Source organism: Gymnogyps californianus, chromosome 9 (genome assembly GCF_018139145.2).
Source record: "Gymnogyps californianus isolate 813 chromosome 9, ASM1813914v2, whole genome shotgun sequence".
Taxonomy (NCBI): domain Eukaryota; kingdom Metazoa; phylum Chordata; class Aves; order Accipitriformes; family Cathartidae; genus Gymnogyps; species Gymnogyps californianus.
The window spans coordinates 2233428-2254053 of record NC_059479.1 but is presented as its reverse complement, the minus strand read 5'-3'; the positions used below and the strand labels follow the sequence as shown (position 1 = coordinate 2254053).

General features: G+C 43.3%; 1 protein-coding gene across 1 annotated transcript; it reads left to right on the top strand.

Annotated features, from left to right (window-relative positions):
• Positions 1 to 941: 941 nt before the first annotated feature.
• CHMP1B (charged multivesicular body protein 1B) lies at positions 942 to 12638 on the top strand. The gene is made up of 8 exons (XM_050901701.1): positions 942 to 1005; positions 3701 to 3798; positions 4532 to 4678; positions 5383 to 5451; positions 5825 to 5932; positions 6951 to 6994; positions 7863 to 7935; positions 8967 to 12638. Exons 1-8 carry the CDS (start codon positions 990 to 992, stop codon positions 9009 to 9011), a joined length of 600 nt encoding a protein of 199 aa, XP_050757658.1. The 5' UTR covers positions 942 to 989; the 3' UTR covers positions 9012 to 12638.
• The last annotated feature ends 7988 nt before the right edge of the window (positions 12639 to 20626 follow it).

The window sequence follows — 20626 nt, the reverse complement described above, 5'->3', positions numbered from 1 at the left end:
ACCTGCCAGCAGCCAGCCAGACGCGGGTACTGCTTTGGCTTAGCGTGCTCACGCTTACATTCCGATGGCATGATCATGCAGGGGCACACATAAGCAGTTCGAAGTTATATGACAAATTTCTTGACCTCAGATCTGGAACTTTTTCAATCAGTCTCTCTCCTCGAAAAGTTACTAACGTCCTTTGCTTTTTTTCCTTAATGACTGCTAACATCTCCCTCTGTGAAGTGCATGAACAACTCAAGTTCCTATAGCTGCTCTAGATACACATTAAGCAGCCCTCAAATATTACAAAAGTTACTGTTCTTAATGTCTTTATAAATTGATAGACAAGAGCTAAAACCGCTGCCAGAGGAAATAATTTCTATCTGCTGCTGCTTCCAGGTTGTGGGCGCACAGTAGCCAAAGCCAAGGCAAACCCCTCACGCCACCATCCTACCGCTTTCCCACCCGTCATCTTCCAAGCCCACTGCATTTGTGCTTTAGTTTGTGCTTTTCGCTGCAGGCAGAACAGCACCTTCCCTGCTGCGGAGGCTCCCGGCGCTGCCGGGCCTGCTCCTCACAGGGGCCTCCCACCCCACTCCACCCCTCAGGCGGCCGAGCCCGGGCCTCCCCCCCGCCCGGCAAGCGGCCTGCCGGCCCGGGGCAGAGGCTGCACAGCCCGGCCCTTCCCCGGTGCTAGTGATAGCGGCGGGGGAGCGGGCAGAGCCGGCGGAGGGAGGGCGAGGGGCCGAGGGAACGGCCGCGCAGCCCCAGCCGCCCTGAAGAGACCAACGGCCGCGCCCGCGCACACCTGCGCGCTCCCGCCCCCGCCCCCGTGACCGGAAGGCGCCGCGCTGCCCCGCCCCGCCCCGGCGCGGCTGCGCGTAGCCGGGCGGGGTGGCCGGAAGCGGGAGCCGCGACAGCGCCGGGTGAGGGGACGAGCGTCGCGGCCCCTCCGTCCCCCCCCTCCGCTCCCCTCCGCCGGGCCGCCCGTGGAGCCGCCCGCCGCCATGTCCAACATGGAGAGTATCCTCGGGGCGCGGGCCTCGTCCGTGAGGCGGTGCTGTGGGTGGCGGGCGGCGCGGGTCCCTTCGGTCGTCGGTACTGCGGCTGCGGCTGCTCCCGGTCACTATTGGCACACCGGGGCTGGCGGCGAGGAGGCGGCGGCGCTTTCTTGCGGAGGCCCGGCGGCTGGCGGCCCTCACGGGGTGGGGGCCGCGGCCTGGGCTGGGGGCGAGGCTCCGGCGCGGCGCGGGGCCCAGCCTGGTCTCGGTGCGGGCCGGGCCGAGCTGAGAGCCGGCGCTTCTGGGGCCGGGGCCTGCGCTGGGGCGGGTGGGGGTGGCGTGCGAGGCCTCTCCGCCCGGGGAGGAGCCCCCGAGACGCGACAGGGTGCGGTGGGAAGGAGGAAGCGAGTCCCTTCCCTCATGGCGGCGGTCGGTGGTCGCTGGGGGAGCGGAGCCTTTCCCAGGAGCGGGAGGGTTTGAGTGTTGGGTGTGACACTGCCAGGAGCTCTGCTTTCTGAAGGCGGGGGTTGCCCTCCCTGCATGGGTGGAGAAGGGAATGAGAAGTTCAGTTTCTCTTTCCAAGGCAAGATCAACTAACCCTAGCTGAGGGGCGAGGAGGAGGAAGGCAGCGTCGCCTCTCACGGGGCTGTGGGGCACGGAGGGACGGCCCCGTCCCTGGGGCAGAAAAAGCAATTTACGGTGTAGAGTAGTGCAGATTGTACGCCAGGGCTGTCTGATATGCCATACGTCCGGCACTGTGTATGGATTGGAATGATGTCAGCAAGGCTAACTCATCAGCTGTCCCCCCAAACAGCAACCGCTGTCAGCTGAACAAACCCGGCTGCCTTTCCTGGTGTTGAAAGGAAGTTATACATGGGGAAAAACCTTATGGGCAAATTTAAACTTTCTTGCTGTATAAAACTGTCTGAACGCACGGGGGCAAAAAAAAAAAAGCCTTAAAGATGGGAGAGGTCTCGGTGTGGTTGAAATGTGCTGGCAGTGCTCGGCATTGCCAGTGGTTGTGGTAGGGACTGCCGGAGTGCTGGGGCAGGTGACTGTGAGTCACGGTTAGTGCTGGAAGTTCAGTTTCACTTGGGTTATGGTACGTTGAGAAAGACACTGCAAGGGAGGAGCGACTGTGTGCTCGTCATGGGATGGAAGAGCTGTGGAGGTGGCAGGGTGAGCTATTTTAATGTCAAAGGTAGATGCCTCAAGTGAGTAACTGAGGAAGTTATTTCAAACTAAACTGCTCTGAAATGCTGTTTCAGTGCAATCGGTGTACATAGGTGATGTCATGTTTTACCTGGTTGTTCTGGTCTCTGACCTGAAGTTTACTTGAATGAACAACCTAAAGGTATTTTCCTGTTTGGTAAATTACCTAATCTGTGGCTCAGTGCAATACGCCTATTGCTGCTGAAAGGGATGGTGACCTAGGTTTTGTACTTACATTTTTTGTAAGTACAAGCAGCAATTTTAGTGTTACTGGTAGCTACCTTAATAGATATCCTAGATGTATAGGCACAGCTGTTACCTTTTTATAGCCTGCTTGTGGTGTTTATAGGATAACAAATACATCAACAGACTTCCTAATGTCTTCAGGTTGCTGTCAGAGCTCTGAGATGCACGGCTGGACTTTTAAGGAAAAAAACAGTCCTAGAATAATTTATATACTTGAAATATTAAAGAAACCTCAAGTACCTCATAATGTTTAGCTTTATGTGCTTCCACTTAACTGTTAAGCGTCTTAGTACTTGCTCCATTTTCCTCTTGGGATTTCAAAAGCTGGCATGAAAGAAGCCTGTAAAGCTTTGTACTTGCATTTTGTTTGAGAAAGACTGATATTATTTGGAAGCTTTCATCAACAGTATTTTAAGAGTATGGGGTTTTAATTGTTATTTTTACAGCATGTACTTTATTCTCTGTCGGTAACAGTTTAATGTAATCATTCTAAGTTACTACGAAGGCTTGTTCTACTGTCTTCATAGAGCTTTCAGCTTAAGCAGGACTTGAACTTTTTAAAAACAAAAGTTTCTCTGGCCGACTTCAGTATTCTTTCCCCAAAAGTCAGATGACAGAGCTGTCGGGGACCCCAGAATCGCTCACATGACCCAGGGCTGGGAGGCTGCTCTGTAAAGGAGCTGCATGAGCAATTTAAACCCGAGATCATGCTGTGGCTTGAAAGGGCAGCCCTGCCTCCTGGTTTGTACCTGGGCATGGTCAGCCAAGCCAGTTTGCTATTACATTGTTAATTTGCCTTGTGGGTCGTCAGTGGCTTTTGTTTTTTCGGATGGGGAGATTCCAGGCAGGCCCGTAAACCGCACTTCCATTTCACTGAGAGTCGAGGACTCTGTGTGCGTGAGTGAAAGTAGACGGCAGAGTAAGACTTTCAGTTCCTCTTGGAGGATGTTTGGTTTGTTGTATTTATCAGTCTGAAGTAGTTTTGATGTTAAATGGAGCCAGTTTGGGATCTGAACTTATTTTTTACGCCCTTATGTTTTATAACCCAGGTGATAAGTGGCATTATGATTGTAAAGCAGCTTGGTAGGTCTCCTTGTTGTGTGAATTTCAAGGGCTTACTTAAATAGCATTTTCCAAGTTTTACTATCGCTGATGGGGAGACACAGTATATGCTAGGTTTGGTAGCATTTCAAACAGGAGAGCAAAATACTACAATGAAAGGATAGAGCCTGTTCTTGAGCCCTTAACTTGCGGTGCAGAACACCTGTTTAATTTGAAGTTTGCTGCAAAGGAACTCAACAGGAACTCAAAAAAATGCGACAAAGAAGAAAAGGCTGAGAAAGCTAAAATTAAGAAGGTAAGCAGTGAGTCTGAAACAAGCTCTTTAGGTCTGTTGTTTACGTATTATAGCAGGAAAGTATCTGGTGTTTTTACCATTTTCCTGGTATGCATGCTAATAATATTGTGACGGATGCTTGTGATTTAAAATATGTGACTATAAATCTTCCCATACTTATTAATAAGTGTGAGGATACATTCTTGTGTATCCTCTTGTACAGCTTGTGGCATTTGCTTCGTGAGAAGATTGTCTTGTATGTATGTTGTTAGAGACTGTTCTCAAAGTTAAAAATATTTAATCTTAATGTTTATCATCTTGTATTAAAATGGCTTATGAAGAGGAACTGCAAAATAGTTTTTGAGTCCCTGAAGTAGTAAAGAGAGAGACTAAATTTATTTGACTGTATTTTTGTCCATGAGATACAACCATCCCAACTGTATCTGTGTTTGGGTCTTGATACTGAAAACATTTTTAGGAATGAGACAATCATGTTTCTGTAGCCCTGTAAAACCTTCTACTTGAAGTGCATGCTAGATACCTTCCTTGGAAAGAAGTTAGGGGTTCACATCTTGAAAAAGTTTGAGAACTATTGGGGGAGGAGGAAGGGTTTTATTTTCTCTTTTAATAGAAAAGATATTGTGATGAATTGCTGCTTATTTCAAAAATGAAATAGGCTATTCAGAAATCGTGTTTACAAGAGCAGAGAAGGTTAAAATGCTTTTTCTTTTTTTCTTTTTTCTTTTTTCAATAGGCAATTCAGAAGGGTAACATGGAAGTTGCACGAATACATGCGGAAAATGCAATCCGCCAGAAGAATCAAGCCATCAATTTCTTGCGCATGAGTGCCAGGGTCGATGCTGTAGCAGCAAGAGTTCAGACTGCAGTGACAATGGGCAAGGTAAGTCTGTTTTCACAAATCTGTTGCGAGGATGAGACCTCTGATCTTCTAAGAAGTGACTTAATTCTATCTGTAATGAGCGGAAAAGTTTCAGTTTTGGTTTCAGATGTAGCCAATAGTAAATCAGGTACTGGGATCCCCCTGGCAGCTGCTATTTAGAAATAGATTGCTGTCCACTATGTTTTGTAGCTAGTAACTTCTGTTAGCTGTTATTACTCATGCTCCTAAGGATACAGTGTGTTTTACTGGTTACACTTAAGATTATTTTGCAAAGATACTGCTCCCCTTCCAGATACATAAAGTCATGACATAGGACTTGGGATTCCAGAAGTCTTTTTTAGCTCAGGTAGTTTTTTAAGGTACACTACTGTACTGCTCTTCAGCCAGAGAGTTTATTCTGCCAGATGATCTGTATACCAAATATACGCCTTAATATTTGACAGGTCTTCAGACCCACAAAAGTTGATGCCATATACACCTCAGTTTTTAGTGAATTTCAGCTCAGAATGCATATTTCAAGTGGTTGAGTTAATTTATAGAATTTGAAATGGTAGGAGCTATAAAAAAAAAAAGTGGCATTCTAGATGACAATAGTGTATGCTCTACTATTTGATACTGTAGAAACTCTGTGGATAGAGATGAGAGCTTGGTAAGAAACTGCTCATTTTTCTTTCTTTATAATAATTTCCTTTACCTCATTTCAGGTAACGAAGTCGATGGCAGGGGTAGTTAAGTCTATGGATGCCACGCTGAAGAGCATGAACTTGGAAAAGGTAAATACTTACTCTTCTTGGAGCTGCACGTCAAAAGCAGAAAGGTCAATGGACACAAGTCTTAAAAAGGGAAATTCCAAGCAAGAGAAAAGGTTTTGCGGTGAGGTTGGTAGATCCTGGAACAGGTTGCCCGATGTGGTTGTGGAGTCCTCATAAATGGAGATGCTCAGAACTTGACTGGACAGGGCCCTGACCAGCCTGCTTGAACCGCAGTGTTAGATCAACTTCAGAGTCGACGCTGGGAGGAGAGGGGGACAAGCTTCTGATCTCCAGAAGCTGCTTGCCCTTGTAGAGTGATTCTGGTTTTGCCGGTTGAGATATATTTCTCTTCCGTTATCTGCAGATCATTGATTTGATTCATATTTTTTTATAGATATCTGCATTAATGGATAAATTTGAGCATCAGTTTGAAACACTAGATGTTCAGACACAACAGATGGAAGACACGATGAGCAACACTACTACACTAACAACGCCACAAGTAAGAACAGTACTTTTTTTTAAAAAAAGGTGATCTTAAATTACGTGTCTAAACTGTATGGAAATGTCTGATTCTCTTCTTTCTGCCTACTTGGAGACATAGCAGCAACTGGAGCCTTTTCACGTTTGCTTTGTGCTTCTTTGTGATGAAGAGACTATTTCAAATTATAGTCACAAGTACAGTGGATCACGTATATGTATTTCAGTTTATTTCGCTCTAATAGCAGGCTTTATTTTATATTGTATCGTGAAAACTTTAACCCTCCTACTGAATAAGCGGCGTTTTGATGAGTTCTTAATGAACTTCTGAACCAGAAGACACTGCAGCATTAATTATCAAAGCAGAATACGCTGTGAGAAAGTCAATAGTTCTAGCTCACTGTTATTAACAAAATGACATTAGTTACCACCAAATTAGTAGTATTATATGCAATGGAAAGGTTCTTAATTACCTACTTTCAATTTATGGACATGTGTTTCCTAAAAATCTTTAAACAGTGCTTGATGTAGTTAAGAATTCCTAGCACCTATTCCCTTGTGCTATTCCACAAGGAGCTAAATGTGATATTCCAACAGAAGTTTTGTCAGAGAGATAAATTTACTGGAGATAGCGCTTTGTAAATAAAATAAACACACCTAGACCCAAATCCAATAAAGCAAATCTATTGGAGATGGGCTTTTTTTCCATGTTGTGCAAAGCAGTGTTTTAGTAGCTAATAATCAACACTTGAAATATTCAAGTATATGTTTGGGGTTTTTTACAGATAAGTTTAATTCTTTAGAAGCATTATTTCAGAAGCTAGAGGTCAATTAATGGGATTTTAAGAGGCTGAGCACCTCTACTCATTATTTTTGAGTTCATACAGGGCCCTCTGGTGGTTAAGCACAAAAATGTTCTGTAAAAGGCATTTACCTTTAAATCAGTTTTGTTAAAATAATTTCTGTTCTCTCAAGATTTAACAGAAGAGATTGTCATAAACTACAATATGCAACAATCAATTTTGTTTTCTTTCCTCTAGAACCAAGTGGATATGCTTCTGCAGGAAATGGCAGATGAAGCAGGGTAGGTAAACTTTTGAGTGACTGTTCCTTGAATAAATCTTGGTTTCAACAACCCTTCCTGGTTAACTTGAAGGTCAGACACCCTTGTTTTATATCTGTCTGTCTCTTGGAAGCGGAGAAGAATCACCATTTTCCTTTCACCTCTGGACATCATTCTCGTAACAGTTTAGCTGCCAGTATTTCATTCTGTTTTCACTCAAAGCTACTGTGAATGTCAGGATGCAGGGGTGGTGGTGCAAAAGCTGAAAATCATATGTCACTTGTCATGTCAGGATAGCGTTCTATTATTTACTTGGATTGGCTTTAGTGTTGGCAATCCTTGCCATGTTTCTCCACGCTTTTCCTCTTTTTTTCCCCTCTTACCGCATTAAAACTTCCTGTAGTTCTGCTCTCACAAGCTAGACATTGCAAAAGAGGTCGTCATGACATATTTAAGCCTTTGGGGATATACTGAAATATTTCAGAGAATATTACTTGCCTTCTTGGTGACGCATAAGTTGCAAGTGTCGCTCTGTTGGCTTGAGGATAAGCACTTTTGATGAGTTTTTTAGTAAAACTCTTTTTTTAATGAGTGAACTTTTTGTCATTCATACGTATGCCATGTGTGATATACCTCTGTTAAACAGCAATCTTGCTCAGTCCTGATTAAGCCGAATTTGTTCAGCTATTGCTAGTTATAATATATGACTTGTCTTCTTGGGAATGAGTCAGATTTACTGATCAGGTTGTCTGACTAGCTGGAGTACAGCGTTCATGGGATGCTGGTGGCCTCATGCTCTCTCGGTGTTCCTCTGCTTGTCAGTTATTGTGCTTCTTCCTTTAGCCGTGTATGCCTGACTTGGTTTTTTTGTTTTGTTTTCTCCTGTTAGTCTTGATCTGAACATGGAACTACCTCAAGGACAGACAGGTTCTGTTGGTACAAGCGTTGCCTCAGCAGAACAGGTAAACGTTAGATTCAGTGGAAATCAGTGTTTTCTAGAGAAATGTGATATGAGAATTAATGCTTCATTCGGTCAAACCAGGCGTGTTAAATTGTAATTAGATTTTAGCTGGCCAAAAGGAATAGTGTGTAGTTAAAACAGTCTTGCAATCAAAATAATTTTAACGATACATTTGTCTGCTTAGTAAATCCAGAAAGTTTAGATGTTTCAGGTGTATTTTTGCATGGTTATTTCACAGAGTTCCAAACAGTTGACTCTCCTACCTACTCCAAATTTAATGAATCCAGCCATCTCCCATAGCATACACGAGGCCTTTGGGTTTTTTTCCCTTTAATGTGTGAAAGGTCTTACGGGACTAGTGCAAAAGATTCCACATTTGCTCTAGATGGATAGCTTAGAATTTCTTGTGCATGAGCAGATCCTGATGTCAAGGTTGCACAGATCTTTTGGTGAGTTGCTTTTCCCATTCTAGGGGAATATATTTGAGGGAATGGAAAGAGAACAGTTTATTTCTGTCATCCCATCTTTGTGGAGATGGCTTTAGGGAGCCTCATCTTAACTGACCAATCTTTGGGAAGCCCCAAGTATTCCACATTCTTTGAAAAGTCCAGTTTCACCTTGTACCAGGCCCCCTAAAACAGTTAGACCTACTGTTGTCTCGCTGCAGCAGTTCGGTTGGATACCAGCCTTGGTCAGTCAAGGCTGCATCCAAATAAGGATGCAGTTCTGTAAGAGCTGATTTGCACTTGCAAAGATGATACATAAGAAGAACCCCAAAAGAACCCTATCTCTGCTTGCTGTGTTCTGAAACTCCTGCCTAGGTATCCGCTGCTGGAGCTAAGATAGCTGTATGGACCTCTGGTCTCACCTGGTACAGCCATTCTTGAGGTCTTAAGCAAATCTTGTTAAGACTTGTACATGAGAGAATTTCATATCATCTGGACGCAAGATTGCTCGAGTGTTGCAGAACTTCGCAAAAATTAATTTTCCTGTTGCTGACAGCTGGTTTCTTTGTGTTTTACAATTCTGCAGGATGAGCTGTCACAGAGACTGGCCCGCCTACGTGATCAAGTTTAAGTTAAAGTTGCGGTTCTTTGTACATGCTTTCAAAATACCCTTTCTGTAACTAACCCTCCATGACACTAGAAAGGTGTATACAGTATGGCTTAGGTGTTTGAATATTTGTAATATAGGGTACTTCTAGCTTGCTACTCTTTCTAAAATACATTAAGTAACCCAAAAATATCAGCTCTCTAATGTCCTTTTCTGTACATTTTGAAGTTGATGTATTTTTTGCAAGGTTTTTTCACAAAATCAAGTTGATGTTCTAAGTCAGCTAGTAACGTTGGTACGTTCTAGCTGAAAGAAAAGCAGAGTGTCATTGATACATATTTTAAATTATGAAGTGATTTTTTTTTTTTTAAATTATGAGAACTGTTTATGGTTGGAGAACGGATGTATTCAGTTCAGATGATTGTTGTAGATAACTTTCTCACACAGCCAAACTCCTGGAACACGCAAGGGTGGACAGCGTGGACTTCATGGAAAATATGCTTGTTAAAGCAAATAAGTGGACTTCAGTCTGAGTTTTTTAGCCTTTTAAAGCGAGGGTAATTGTGCTGAAATTAGTGCTTTCGTTCAAAAATGAGTTACCAAAAGCTGTTTCCGTATAATTGGGAACTTGTACGGCGTCATCACTTTAGTACAGGAGGAATAAAATATATTTTTCAACTCTTTGTCAGTTCTGTTGAATGTTGCAGCTTGCTCGTTGTTTAATGTCAAGTGCTGTAGCTTCTCCATTTTGCTTTCTTCTCAATATCCTGGGGTGCAGCCAGTTGTGCCACTCACACCTCTGTTCTACCAACATAACATCTAGTTCCTGTTAGCAGGGAACTCGTGCTATCCATTTTTATAGATTCAAGCTGAGAAGCCTTTTATGAAGTAACTGAAGCCTGCTTTTCTCCATTCCTTCTTTGTCTTTGCTTTTAATCTAGTCCCTTTGTATACGTAAGGACAAGTCTCGTGATCGTATTCCACACTTCAGTGTTCTTCCATATATGAAAAATACAGGAGTGCTCTTCCTCAGGTTCAGATCTTCACAGTCCTCCTGTCATGAGTCAAGGTCCCAGCCCTGTCTTCTCTAACCGGGGCACTCCCTTACATCAGCTTTTCCTCCTCTGCACCTCACAGCAGGGGAGAAGTGGATGAGTAGCGTAGGGCAGCTCGCTCAGAGGGGGCTATGCTGGAGTAAGAACAGCTACTTTATTTTTTAAGGTATAACGTTGCTCTCTGCAGATAAAATAACATGATTTGTAACGCTGCAGTTGTATGGAGAAGCTAGTTTGTTTTAGTGATCCCCTTAGAGTTCTGCACAGTAAGAGAATCTACTGGTTGCTCTCAGTAGCTTCGAACTCCTGCTGCAGTTGTGAAGTAAAGAAATGGTTGTAGAAATTTGTAGCTGAGACTACTTGTGATGTGTTCTGATAAACAGTGATGTTAAAATTATCTTTCTGACTTTCTGGGCTCATTTTTTTTTGTTCTACCTTTGTAGGGGTGAGGGAAGGCGTGAAGCACTAGACTTGGAATTGGTTCTTAATTTGCTGATATTCAGGATCACATGGGTTTTCCAGTGTTGGGGAAATATTGAAGAAAAAAAAAAAAACCTTCGCTTTTTTAGTCAAGCAGGATTTTTTCAGTGAAAATTGCAAAAATGATGAAACATTTCACGGCAGTTTCAAACTATATTTTGAATGCATTACTGAAATCACTTTGAAGGTTTAGCAGGATGTTACATACTGAAGTATTTAAGGCTACTGTAAAAATAAGATAAGGAAAATAAGATAGACAAAACAACCTAAAATGTTGTGGAATTGTGTCTCTTACACTGGCAGCCTAGACTAAAACGATTTAAAATGTGGTCTTTTCACTTGTTTACATTTATTTTCAATGCAGCTTTCTTTTGAACACCTTGAATGTTCCTCCTGTAAATAGGAGAAATTGGAAGATGTTTAAAAACCATGTACTCACAGCTGTAGTCTTGGTACAATCCTCTCAAATTATTAATAAAACATCTTAGGAAAGGGGCTATATACTACTTTTTTTTTTTTCTTTTCCCCCTAGCTCCTTCTGAATAATATAACAAAACCATAATGGTGTATCTATGCAACCAGGTTACCCACAGCTGTGGTAACTGCTTGTGTGTGTGCCTTTGCCTTGCTGAACTTACTTCAGTTTTGATATTCAGTTACTTCATGTCATGATAGGATTGGAGAATTACTGTTGTGTAATAAATCCACATCTGAGCTTACTTTGTGGTTGCTTGTTGATGGAGCTGTACCATAAAGTACTGAGGTTTTCAGTGTTTGATATTAGACAGCTTCAGCTAGCTTGTCTGGCTTATCTTACTGTTAAAGATTATGCTGCTTTTAGACTGTTCCTGGCCGTTCTTAAACTATTTGAGGGGTAGACAGCAATTCTGAGATCCCGTGTATTTGATTTTCTGAATACGTTGCCTTGCCGTGAGCATTGGGGCTTTGGAGGAATTTAAAAATAAAGGGAGATGAGATGGATTAGATTGTTGCAAGGTAAATGTTAAATAAGCTTATCTTACCGGCTATACACAGCCTGTTTCATAGTGTTGATCTTATCCCAGACTCGCTAACTCCAGTTCCAGAACGGATTTCCAGTATCGTTTTTTTAAAGGGATTAACAAGTAAACATAAAGGCTTGATTGACATAATTAATGTTACCTCTGCGGGACTATGATGCAAAGAGGTAGGCAGGCCTAGCTGACTTGGGGAAGAAATACGTGTTTGAAACAATGAATTTTTGCCTTGCTGACTTCACTCTGAGAATCGCTGCGTACTTCAACGGGGCCGGGATTTTGTATTGGTTACTTCTGCGTATAGATCTCCTGCCCTCTCCTGGGGAAAATGATTTCTTTTCTCTTTAGAAGCACTTGTGTATGAGAGCTGGCGTTCAGCAAGTTTTAACACATATTTCGAATGTATATATTTTTCTCAAGTCTTTTGGAAATGCTTAAAACTGAAAGTTACTCTTAGAGCAATATTTGAGTTTCATGTCCTTCCTCCATTCCGGCTCTCCTCCAAACATTTGCTCTTTTCTGAACAACTCTGGCTCCTCACTCCTACACTGCTAGTGTTTCTTGTAAGTCGACTGTATGTGCTTGTAGAAGTTCATTTCATGTTAAATAAATAGTTTGTGCTTTTATGTAACCTTATTACCAGATAATATTTCAATATTTATGCTTATGAGCAGGCACATCTAAAGTGAAACATTGCTTGAAACGTTGCTCGACATTTTTTTTTCCTCGGTTACTAAAACTGCTAGTGTATGGTAGCATTAGTCGTCATTTGTTTGAATTTCAAAACTGAAAGCCATGAAGAGCTTCAGATGAAAGGAGAGGGAAGGGAAGGAAGAACAAGAACTTTAACTTCCTTGATTGCAGTGGGATAAAATGATCAAGTTGCCTTTGTGGAGATCCTCAGAGCCAAAAAATAGTGAAATTTTATTAAATGTAATCAGCAATTGTGTACAGAAATAAATTCTGAAGCTGGTGACATGTATAGAGAAGAGAATAATTTTTGTAGCTCTGGTAGAGTTCATTTTGAAAACTGCTTTACTTGTACGGGATGATTTGTAAATGTAATTGCAAGTGGTAAATAAAATTGTACAGACAACTTATTTCAGATGTGTTCCTAGGTTATATGGCTGGCTGCTGGCGGGGCTCAGTACATGGATAAACAAGCAGATGTCATGATGTCATCAATATTTTCCTGTGAGAAGATAATCCGAAAATTAAAGCTTCATGGAGACAAAATAAGAAGTAAAGTGGGTACTATTGAGAAAGATTTGGGACAACAGTTTAGGGAGCAATTAAGTATAACAACATAAAATATAATCTACTTAGAATTTTATGATTTTTTTTTTTTTTTTTTACAATTTTTAGTCTGGTGTGGAGTGTATCCCTCATGTTTAAACATCTAAGAGGGTTTTCTGCCCTTACCATATATCACAAGAGGTCATGTGGAAAACTGGCAGGAGATGGGGTGGTTTTGAGTTTGCCCTCCCCAGCGCTAAAAACCTTCCATTTTTATTTTCCCCTTTCGTTGTTGTTTGGGAACCAGCAGAGGGAGCCTCAAGCTTTGTTTTTGTGTAGGTCCTACATAAATTACTGATTTTTTTGAATTCTTAAAGAGGACTTTCACAGAGTCCTCGCTAGCTGGTTTAAGGAACTGTCTCTCCTGTGCAACCTCTGTTTCTGGGCAGTATCGCATCTCGGTAGGACGTGCCTGCGCTGGGGCTTCGGTCCTTGCCTGAAAGCTGCTCCGTTGCACAACGTACGACCTGGAAACACGTTGCACGGGGCCATCAGCTAATTTGTGTCCACACCTAGCCATCTTCGCTGGACGCACTTCAAAACGTTTCGTTGCTGTCTTTAGGCATTAATTGGGGACTTCGAGTTCTACTGTTAGGAGAGCGATAGGGAGTAGCTTTGTGCTTAAAAGTTGTTTTAAAGTGTGTAATTTTTAGTTAAGTCCTCTCGGGTTTCTTTAGCTGTTGTGTTGTTCCTTTTTTTTGTCCTGTGATAATTCTTCTATCTTATACAGAAGGAAACACACACTGCGTACTGATGGAAACTGTATTTTAACAGAAAATTTCGTTTTCTCATTAGAAGTGTTGCCCGCGTTGAGATTTGATTTGATGAAGTGTTTACTTCAGTTTCAGGATTCTCTCTGTCCATGTAGCGCATTGCATTTGTTGGCTTTAGCGTTAGCATTCATCTGTTGCAAAGGCCTGGTTTGAACTAACGGCGGCATACTGCTCGGTACTTTCTTTTTTGTCAAACAAGATTTTTTTCACTGAAATCCCAAGAAGGGTCAGTGGCCTTACTTGTATCGGAAGCAGCTCTCTGCATTACCATTCAAATAAAGGAAGAGACCCATGCGAACAATCTGTAACTAATTTCAAGTGCCAATTGAGCCTTTTTAACTTGGAAGAAGATGCAGTAAGTGAGTCTTACAGGCTCTCGCTCGACCTTTACTGCTCTTTATTAGGAAAGTCGTGCTGAATCAGCTGTGATACACAGTTCAAGATAGAAAATCAATGGGCTGTAGGATCCCAGCTCTTTCCAGTTCTTTGAAAAGCTTTCCAATGTCTTCCAACAGTGCTGGTTGCTGTGAGAAGCAGCCAGAACCAGACCATCTTGCAGCAGACAGGCTGCTTTCAAGCTCTTAGCTAGACAAGGGTGATTTGGGAGAATAAAAGTATTTAAGTATCACACATGTCTAATCTAAAAGATGGTTTACTGTTGCGACGACCTGTGCATATTGCTTAGGGTATTCTGAACTTGTTAACTCTGAGTGAAACAATCTTTTTGCAAAAGTCTAAAGCAATAAATTTTACGTACCGACTAATATGTGTATCTGACAAGATAATAATCAGCTTAATTTAATTTTCCTACTATCTGATTCGTAATTCTTTATTGCAATAAATCTCTGTCAAAATGAGCTGGCAGGGATAGTAAAACATTTTAAAACTTCCTTTAAAGGCATTCAGTATTTTTTTATTTAATTTTTTTAAGAATTCTTTCTTTTTTCAAAGATTAGTTTAACATAATCCTGGAGTCTCTATACGAGATACTTCACTTTGTTCTTATCGCAGTCAGGACTTTGTTTCTCTTGCTGCAAAATGGGTTAATATTGGAACCATTAAGCTCCGTTTCTGCTGCTGGTGATTTTTCAGTTCCAGGTACCGGTATGAAGCCCCAACATTTGACTTGAAATGCGTAGGAGAAGCCAGCAGTCCCGTTCAGAGTGTTGTAAATTAGTTCCAGTCTCCAAGAGACTGCTGTAACTAATTGATACGACCTGGAAGTGGATAAAGTCCATAACAGTAAGGTCAACTTTTCCTCTATTAATTTGACAAATAGAACCTTTTTTCTAAAGTCCCGTGTAGGCTACGTAGCCCATTTGTTCTTCTGTGATGGGCGTCGTTTCCGCATTGAAGTGATAATGATTTTCCAGATTTTTGCTGATTTGTATAGCAGGTGCCTTAATTTATTAATGCCAGAAGAAGGGAGGGATTCAACAGCCACAAGAAAAAAAGAATTCCTGGCAGCAACCGTATATCAAAGTCATTCCTTATCCAGTTACGTTGCTGTAAGTATTTGACCGCTGCTTAAGAACTTGGTATCTCTGTACAACATGTACACTTCTAACAACCTCTTCTGCAGAGATAATTCTGTTTGTAAAGATAGCAGAAGTATCGATGTATATTAGCGGTAATTATTACATTTAACAATGGCACTGCTTTTTCATCCAAATATTTAAAAAATACACTGTACAGCAAAGGTTAATACTTACCAAGCCCTGGTTTGTCTTGTGTATAGCGTGTTTAAAGCAGCAAATACAGAATATCCTGGCTTCTCTTTCAAACATAATGCTTTTGTTGAAGTTTTACAATTTCAATTAGCCTGTGGTTAGACTATTAAATAGACCAGGTATTCCCAAGCTCTTCGTAAAGGTTTATGGTGATGTTTGGGAAATCTGGATGTTTTCTCAGGATACTATTTAGCGAACCGCACAAGTATTCCTCCTCCTGCTCTATAAAAAACATGCAGGAAGACCGGTGGTTTGCGGAGTCACTGGATCTCATTTATTTTCTACAACCACACAGAAATCAGGAAATCTCGGCGTTTGTGTGGGCTTCGACTCTTGCAGAGCAAGTTGATGAAATGGGACCTGTGCAATGGTAGCTATTAGAAACTCCGCATTTCAGTGCCTAGTTAATTCTATAAGAATAATTTTAGGCAGTCACTGTACGTAAATACATGCCGCTTTCCATACAGGCAGTGATTTGGGGAGTTTCTTTGTGCACCTCTGCTCTCAGCCCCTTCCAAGCCTGCATCCCGCCCGTCCTCTTCCATCCCCGTGACCGACAAGTCTCTCAAGCTCCGCAGTAGTCTCACTGTGAATATAAACTCGCCAGCAGTGACTCGAGAGAGTCCGGTCTCCTGTTTGTTTGTGCTCTAGGGGGATGTGAACCTTGGTCTTCAAGGGTGAAAGGTTGAGGGATGTGTGTCTTGTTTACCTGTGCTTTTCAGATAATGTTTTCCTTTAATCTATGAAGCAGACACACCATTTTGTCCCATGGCGTACAATGGGATCACTAACGATGCGTTTAATTACTACCAAACCACGTATGAGTGACGGCTGCCAGCAGACAAGAAGAGGCAAAGCCCCGTTTGTCGGCCAGGAGGAATTCAGCAAGGCTTCCCCTGCCTCCAGGGTTTAATAGAAACATCTTTCCACAAGAGCGCTGCGCTGTCTGCCTGATTTATACACAGCTTCAGTGATGGGATAAAGTCATATTGGATGGCTTTCATATGAACCCTGACTGATGGCGAAGGGGAAACTAGGTATTTACTGGTAGGAATGAGGAGATTCCAAACTATCAATGGATTTGAAAATCCAGATTTGATTCTTTTGAAAGCTATTAAAAAAATCCCAAAACCCCGTAGATGCACGGAGTTAATTCAACCAGTGTAGCCAGTGCTGCCTTTCAACACTTTTGAGGCTTTTCTCTTTGCTGAAGCTAGTACATTTAGACATTTGCACGTCATTGCACACCGAAGACGACATTTGGACTTAATTTTTGGCACTGCTGCAAAACTGTTGTATACGTTAATCAGCCAAGGTATGTGGCTCGGTACATGCTACGCCGGGGCTGGTTCACAGACACAATAGGATGGAGAAGATACAGCAACACAGCTGCTAAACATATTTACCCTCGAATAGTTAGTCACACTTCTGGAGTTTTAATTGAATTACCTTTGACAGTGAACAGCAAACCTGGTGGGTGATCTACTAAATTTAACTGATGAATGGGCTCCCTAAAATCAATTAGCATCTAGGGCTGTGAGCATGAACACATCCTGTCGCTCTGCGGGGACCGGAGTGGGATCGGAATGACAGCAGCAAATGTGAGACAAAGTGAAAGCATGCATCTCCTGCCACTGCTGACCTCTGCTACCCACATGAAAGAAAAACAGGAGTCTAACAGGAGCTGAAAGAATCTGACAGTAAATCATTTAAGCTCTGTTTTGCAGAACGGATAGAGGATGCTTCTAAACTGCTTGATTAATGCTGGGCAATATATTAAAAGCAAGATGCAGCCGAGCAAGGAGACTACTGCCAAGTACCAGCTCTGCACCAGTGCACCAAGCCGTAAGAAATACCACCTATTTGCTTTACTATTTTTCAGATGTTAAGGCAGTGGGTAGCCAAGAGGAATTAGCTATCTTCTTTTCTTCAGCTACAGTGATGGGGTCCCGTCTGTAGCCACAGAGCAGCCCTCAGTCTTTCGGATGGTTGTTTGTTATCTGAATAATCAACTGATGGCAAAATGCAGGCTGGAGGTTCCTCTGACCTTTGCCTCGTTGCAACCCGACTCCGTGCACCGTTCAGCTAGAGCATGTAATGAGGTACAGATGCGACAGATAGGATAATTAAATACACGCAAATATTTGAGGGACTTTCAGGTTGTGACAAACTGATGAAGGCAGCAAACTCTTGATTGGGGCTGCTATCTGTGGGTTTGGGTCTGGGTGGGAAGAGGGCAGGAAGAGGAGCAAACAGCGCGCTAGCCTGCCTTCCTTTCACCCTCTTCTGCCGGACGACCAGACAAGTTCTTCCTCAGGAGTAAATCTGTGCAAACGCTTGATTTATTTGGTTTGAATATTGACTTAATTGAAGACTCAGTTTGGACTATACCACATGTGAATTTTATTTCTTTTTTTGATTGCTGAAATGAAAAGAAAATGTGTTGGGTTCAACGACGCCCATACTGAAACCCGCCCGACAGCCCTTGCGGGCACTGCCGTGGGAGACTGCGCTTCAAAACCTTGTTTTCTCTGGGGGGTTCCTCCCCCGTAGCCACCTTCCCCGGCTGGTGCCCTGGGTACCACCTTACGGGATGTTCTGAAGCCGACGTAGGGCACAGCAGGGCTTTGCTTTCCTTGCCTTCGTAAGAGGATAGCACGGAGAGCATTTTTTTTTATTTTTAAGCAAAGTGGTATTAAACAGTAGTTTTTAAGGAAAAATTCTCAGCGGCTCTGCAGTGAGCGTGGCTCTCATGCACACCAGGCGGTACCGGCAGAGGTGACTCCGTGCGGTTGTTGCAGGTAAACAGGAGCGCTCGGCCGGTGCTGTGTCCTCAGCCCGACCTTCCTCTGCTCACCCCACATTTCCCATGGGACGTGGGAGCCTGTCTAGCATTGTTAGCTTTTTGCAGAGTTAAAGTCATCCCTTCCCTCAAGGTAGGCATCACCTTGCAGCACAGATACGTTGCTCTGGGAAAGGGCAAAGCCAACAGGATCCAAACGGAGAGAGACCGTGGCTGTGCCATCAGGAGGACGCAGTTCTGGCTGAAGGTTATCTTGGGCAGTCCCAGGTCTGCGTGTCAGGACTACATCTTACCCGAGACTGCAAATCCCAGCAGCCTCAGCCCGGTCTTAGTGCAGATTGGACTGAAGCCAGCTGGAAGGCTCCCATCAGCTCCCAGTAGGCAAAACCTCATCTCAGCCCCCAGAGAGGTGCAGGGTGAAGGTGCAGCACCATTGCCATTGCGAATGAACGTGGGCACGGCCACCACGCTGATCTCCTACAGAGAAATAATTCCCAGCAGGGATGCTGGCGTGGGAAGCAGTTTATCCTCACCTTGCACAGAGGGTCTAAATCTCATGGGAGACATTCGACTGCAGTACCCCACAGCTATGGGTGCCTTCTGAGTCTCCACAGCTGAGCTGAAAATCTCCTGTGAGACTTGGCACGTCTTGTATCTGGCTGTAGTGCTGGGAGAAGAGTGTGGTGTGCGGGCCAGACCTGGAAAATCCTCGGCCGGGGAGATGAGAGGAGATGGGGCGAGCACCATCACGCTGCTCAGGTGCCAGTCCTGGAGCAAGACCAGGCTGACATGACTGCTTTGCAAATGTGACCTTTTTTCCCTGTAAAGCGCTGAAAAAAAGAGGGTGAGATCCAACATGCGCTGACGCTCTGGTCTGAAGTTCTATATAAATTACATTGTGCATAACACAAACGTATTTGTTGATTTAATTAATTTATAAACAAAGGGCTATTGCCCATGCAGAACAGCCCGGAAAGTCCTGCGCTGTGTCTGCAGTGCTTTCTCTTCTCCTTGCTTTCCTCCTGTCCTCCTTTCGGAGCCGCCCCGAGGTTTCCCTCTGAAGCCCGGCTGCTGGGTCGGCTCCTGCGCAGCCCGAGACAACGCCGCGCTGACAGCCGTGCTGCAGGCTTCGGCTTCAAACGCACCGCTTTGTGGCCCATCCAAGTATTTGGCTTCAAGACAAATACGCGGGAACACGGCTCCAAACACCCGGATCAATCCCCTCAATAAGATTTCATGCATTTTCAAATGGTATCCGTCTTGATTTGGAAAACAAAAAGCAAGGAAAAGACAACAGCTAAAAAGCTTCCCAGTGCACAAAGTGAGAAATGTGGCTTTAATTTAGACAACTAATCGCTTCCAGCTGAACCAGCCATTAAAAACAGTTGAAGAATTACAATGTAAATAGATTAATGCAGACAAAGCAACATGTGCGCTATTCCATGTCTTCTTGTTACCTACAAAATACTTGGGCAGTGACACACTGTTAGTCTAAGCCACTTGTTAGGTTCTGTGCTAATCAGCTAAAATTAAATAAACATGACTGATAAAAATGACTGTTGTGTTTGAAAATTGATGCACCAACAGAATTTACTCCAGGAGATAATTACAGATGATTAAGTAACAAAGAAATAATTCCTCCAGCAAAGGGGAGAAGCCCACGGTGCAGGGAAGGGGCACTTCTTCGTGCGCCATCCCTTTCTCTTGGAGGGATGAGCCGAAGCTGCGGGAAGGTCTATGGGTGGGCAGAAAACCCAAAGGAGCTTTTCTACGCCGGGAATCTCCAGTGACAGACTAAAAAAGAGCTGGAAAATCAGTATTTTGTTGTTGGAAGAGCACATACCTAGATTGTACCTCCAGCATCCTCCTCTTCCCACCCAAGGGATCAATCTCGTCATTCAAATTTGTCCTTTTAAATGCAAAGCGTTGCATAGAAGTGCTCACAGGTGAACCATGGGAGTGAGAAATATGATATGTTTCTAAATAACGTTAATTTAAATAATAAAGCCAATTTCCTTTGTCATCAGAATGAGAGCAGATTAAGACTCATCTTCTAAAATGGAAAATATTCTTCAGGTAGTCTTTTTGAAAATATTCATTCTTAAAGCAATTCATTATTAGAACAATAATATTGACTGGAAGCCTAAGAAAGGGAGTGTTTTCCAAGATAAAGAATAAAGGGGGGGGGGGTGCGTTGCATTTTTTTTCTTCTCCGCAAGGCCCGTTGGTAGGAGGTTCGTGGCAATGGAGACATCCAAGCGGCTGTCAGGCTGACGGACATAAATAAATGAAAGGCATCATTGGCAAAGCATGGGATCGTAATGATGAGAACGAAACGGCCTTCGGTGCTCGCCAGCGAACTTTATCATCACCTACAAGACGGCCTGCTCGTCGGGGGAGTGAGGAGCACGGTGTGGTGGAGGGGCCGTGTTTCGGGCCGTATCCTGGCGCCGGGCTCTCTCTTAGAAGGGTGACAGCCCACTGGG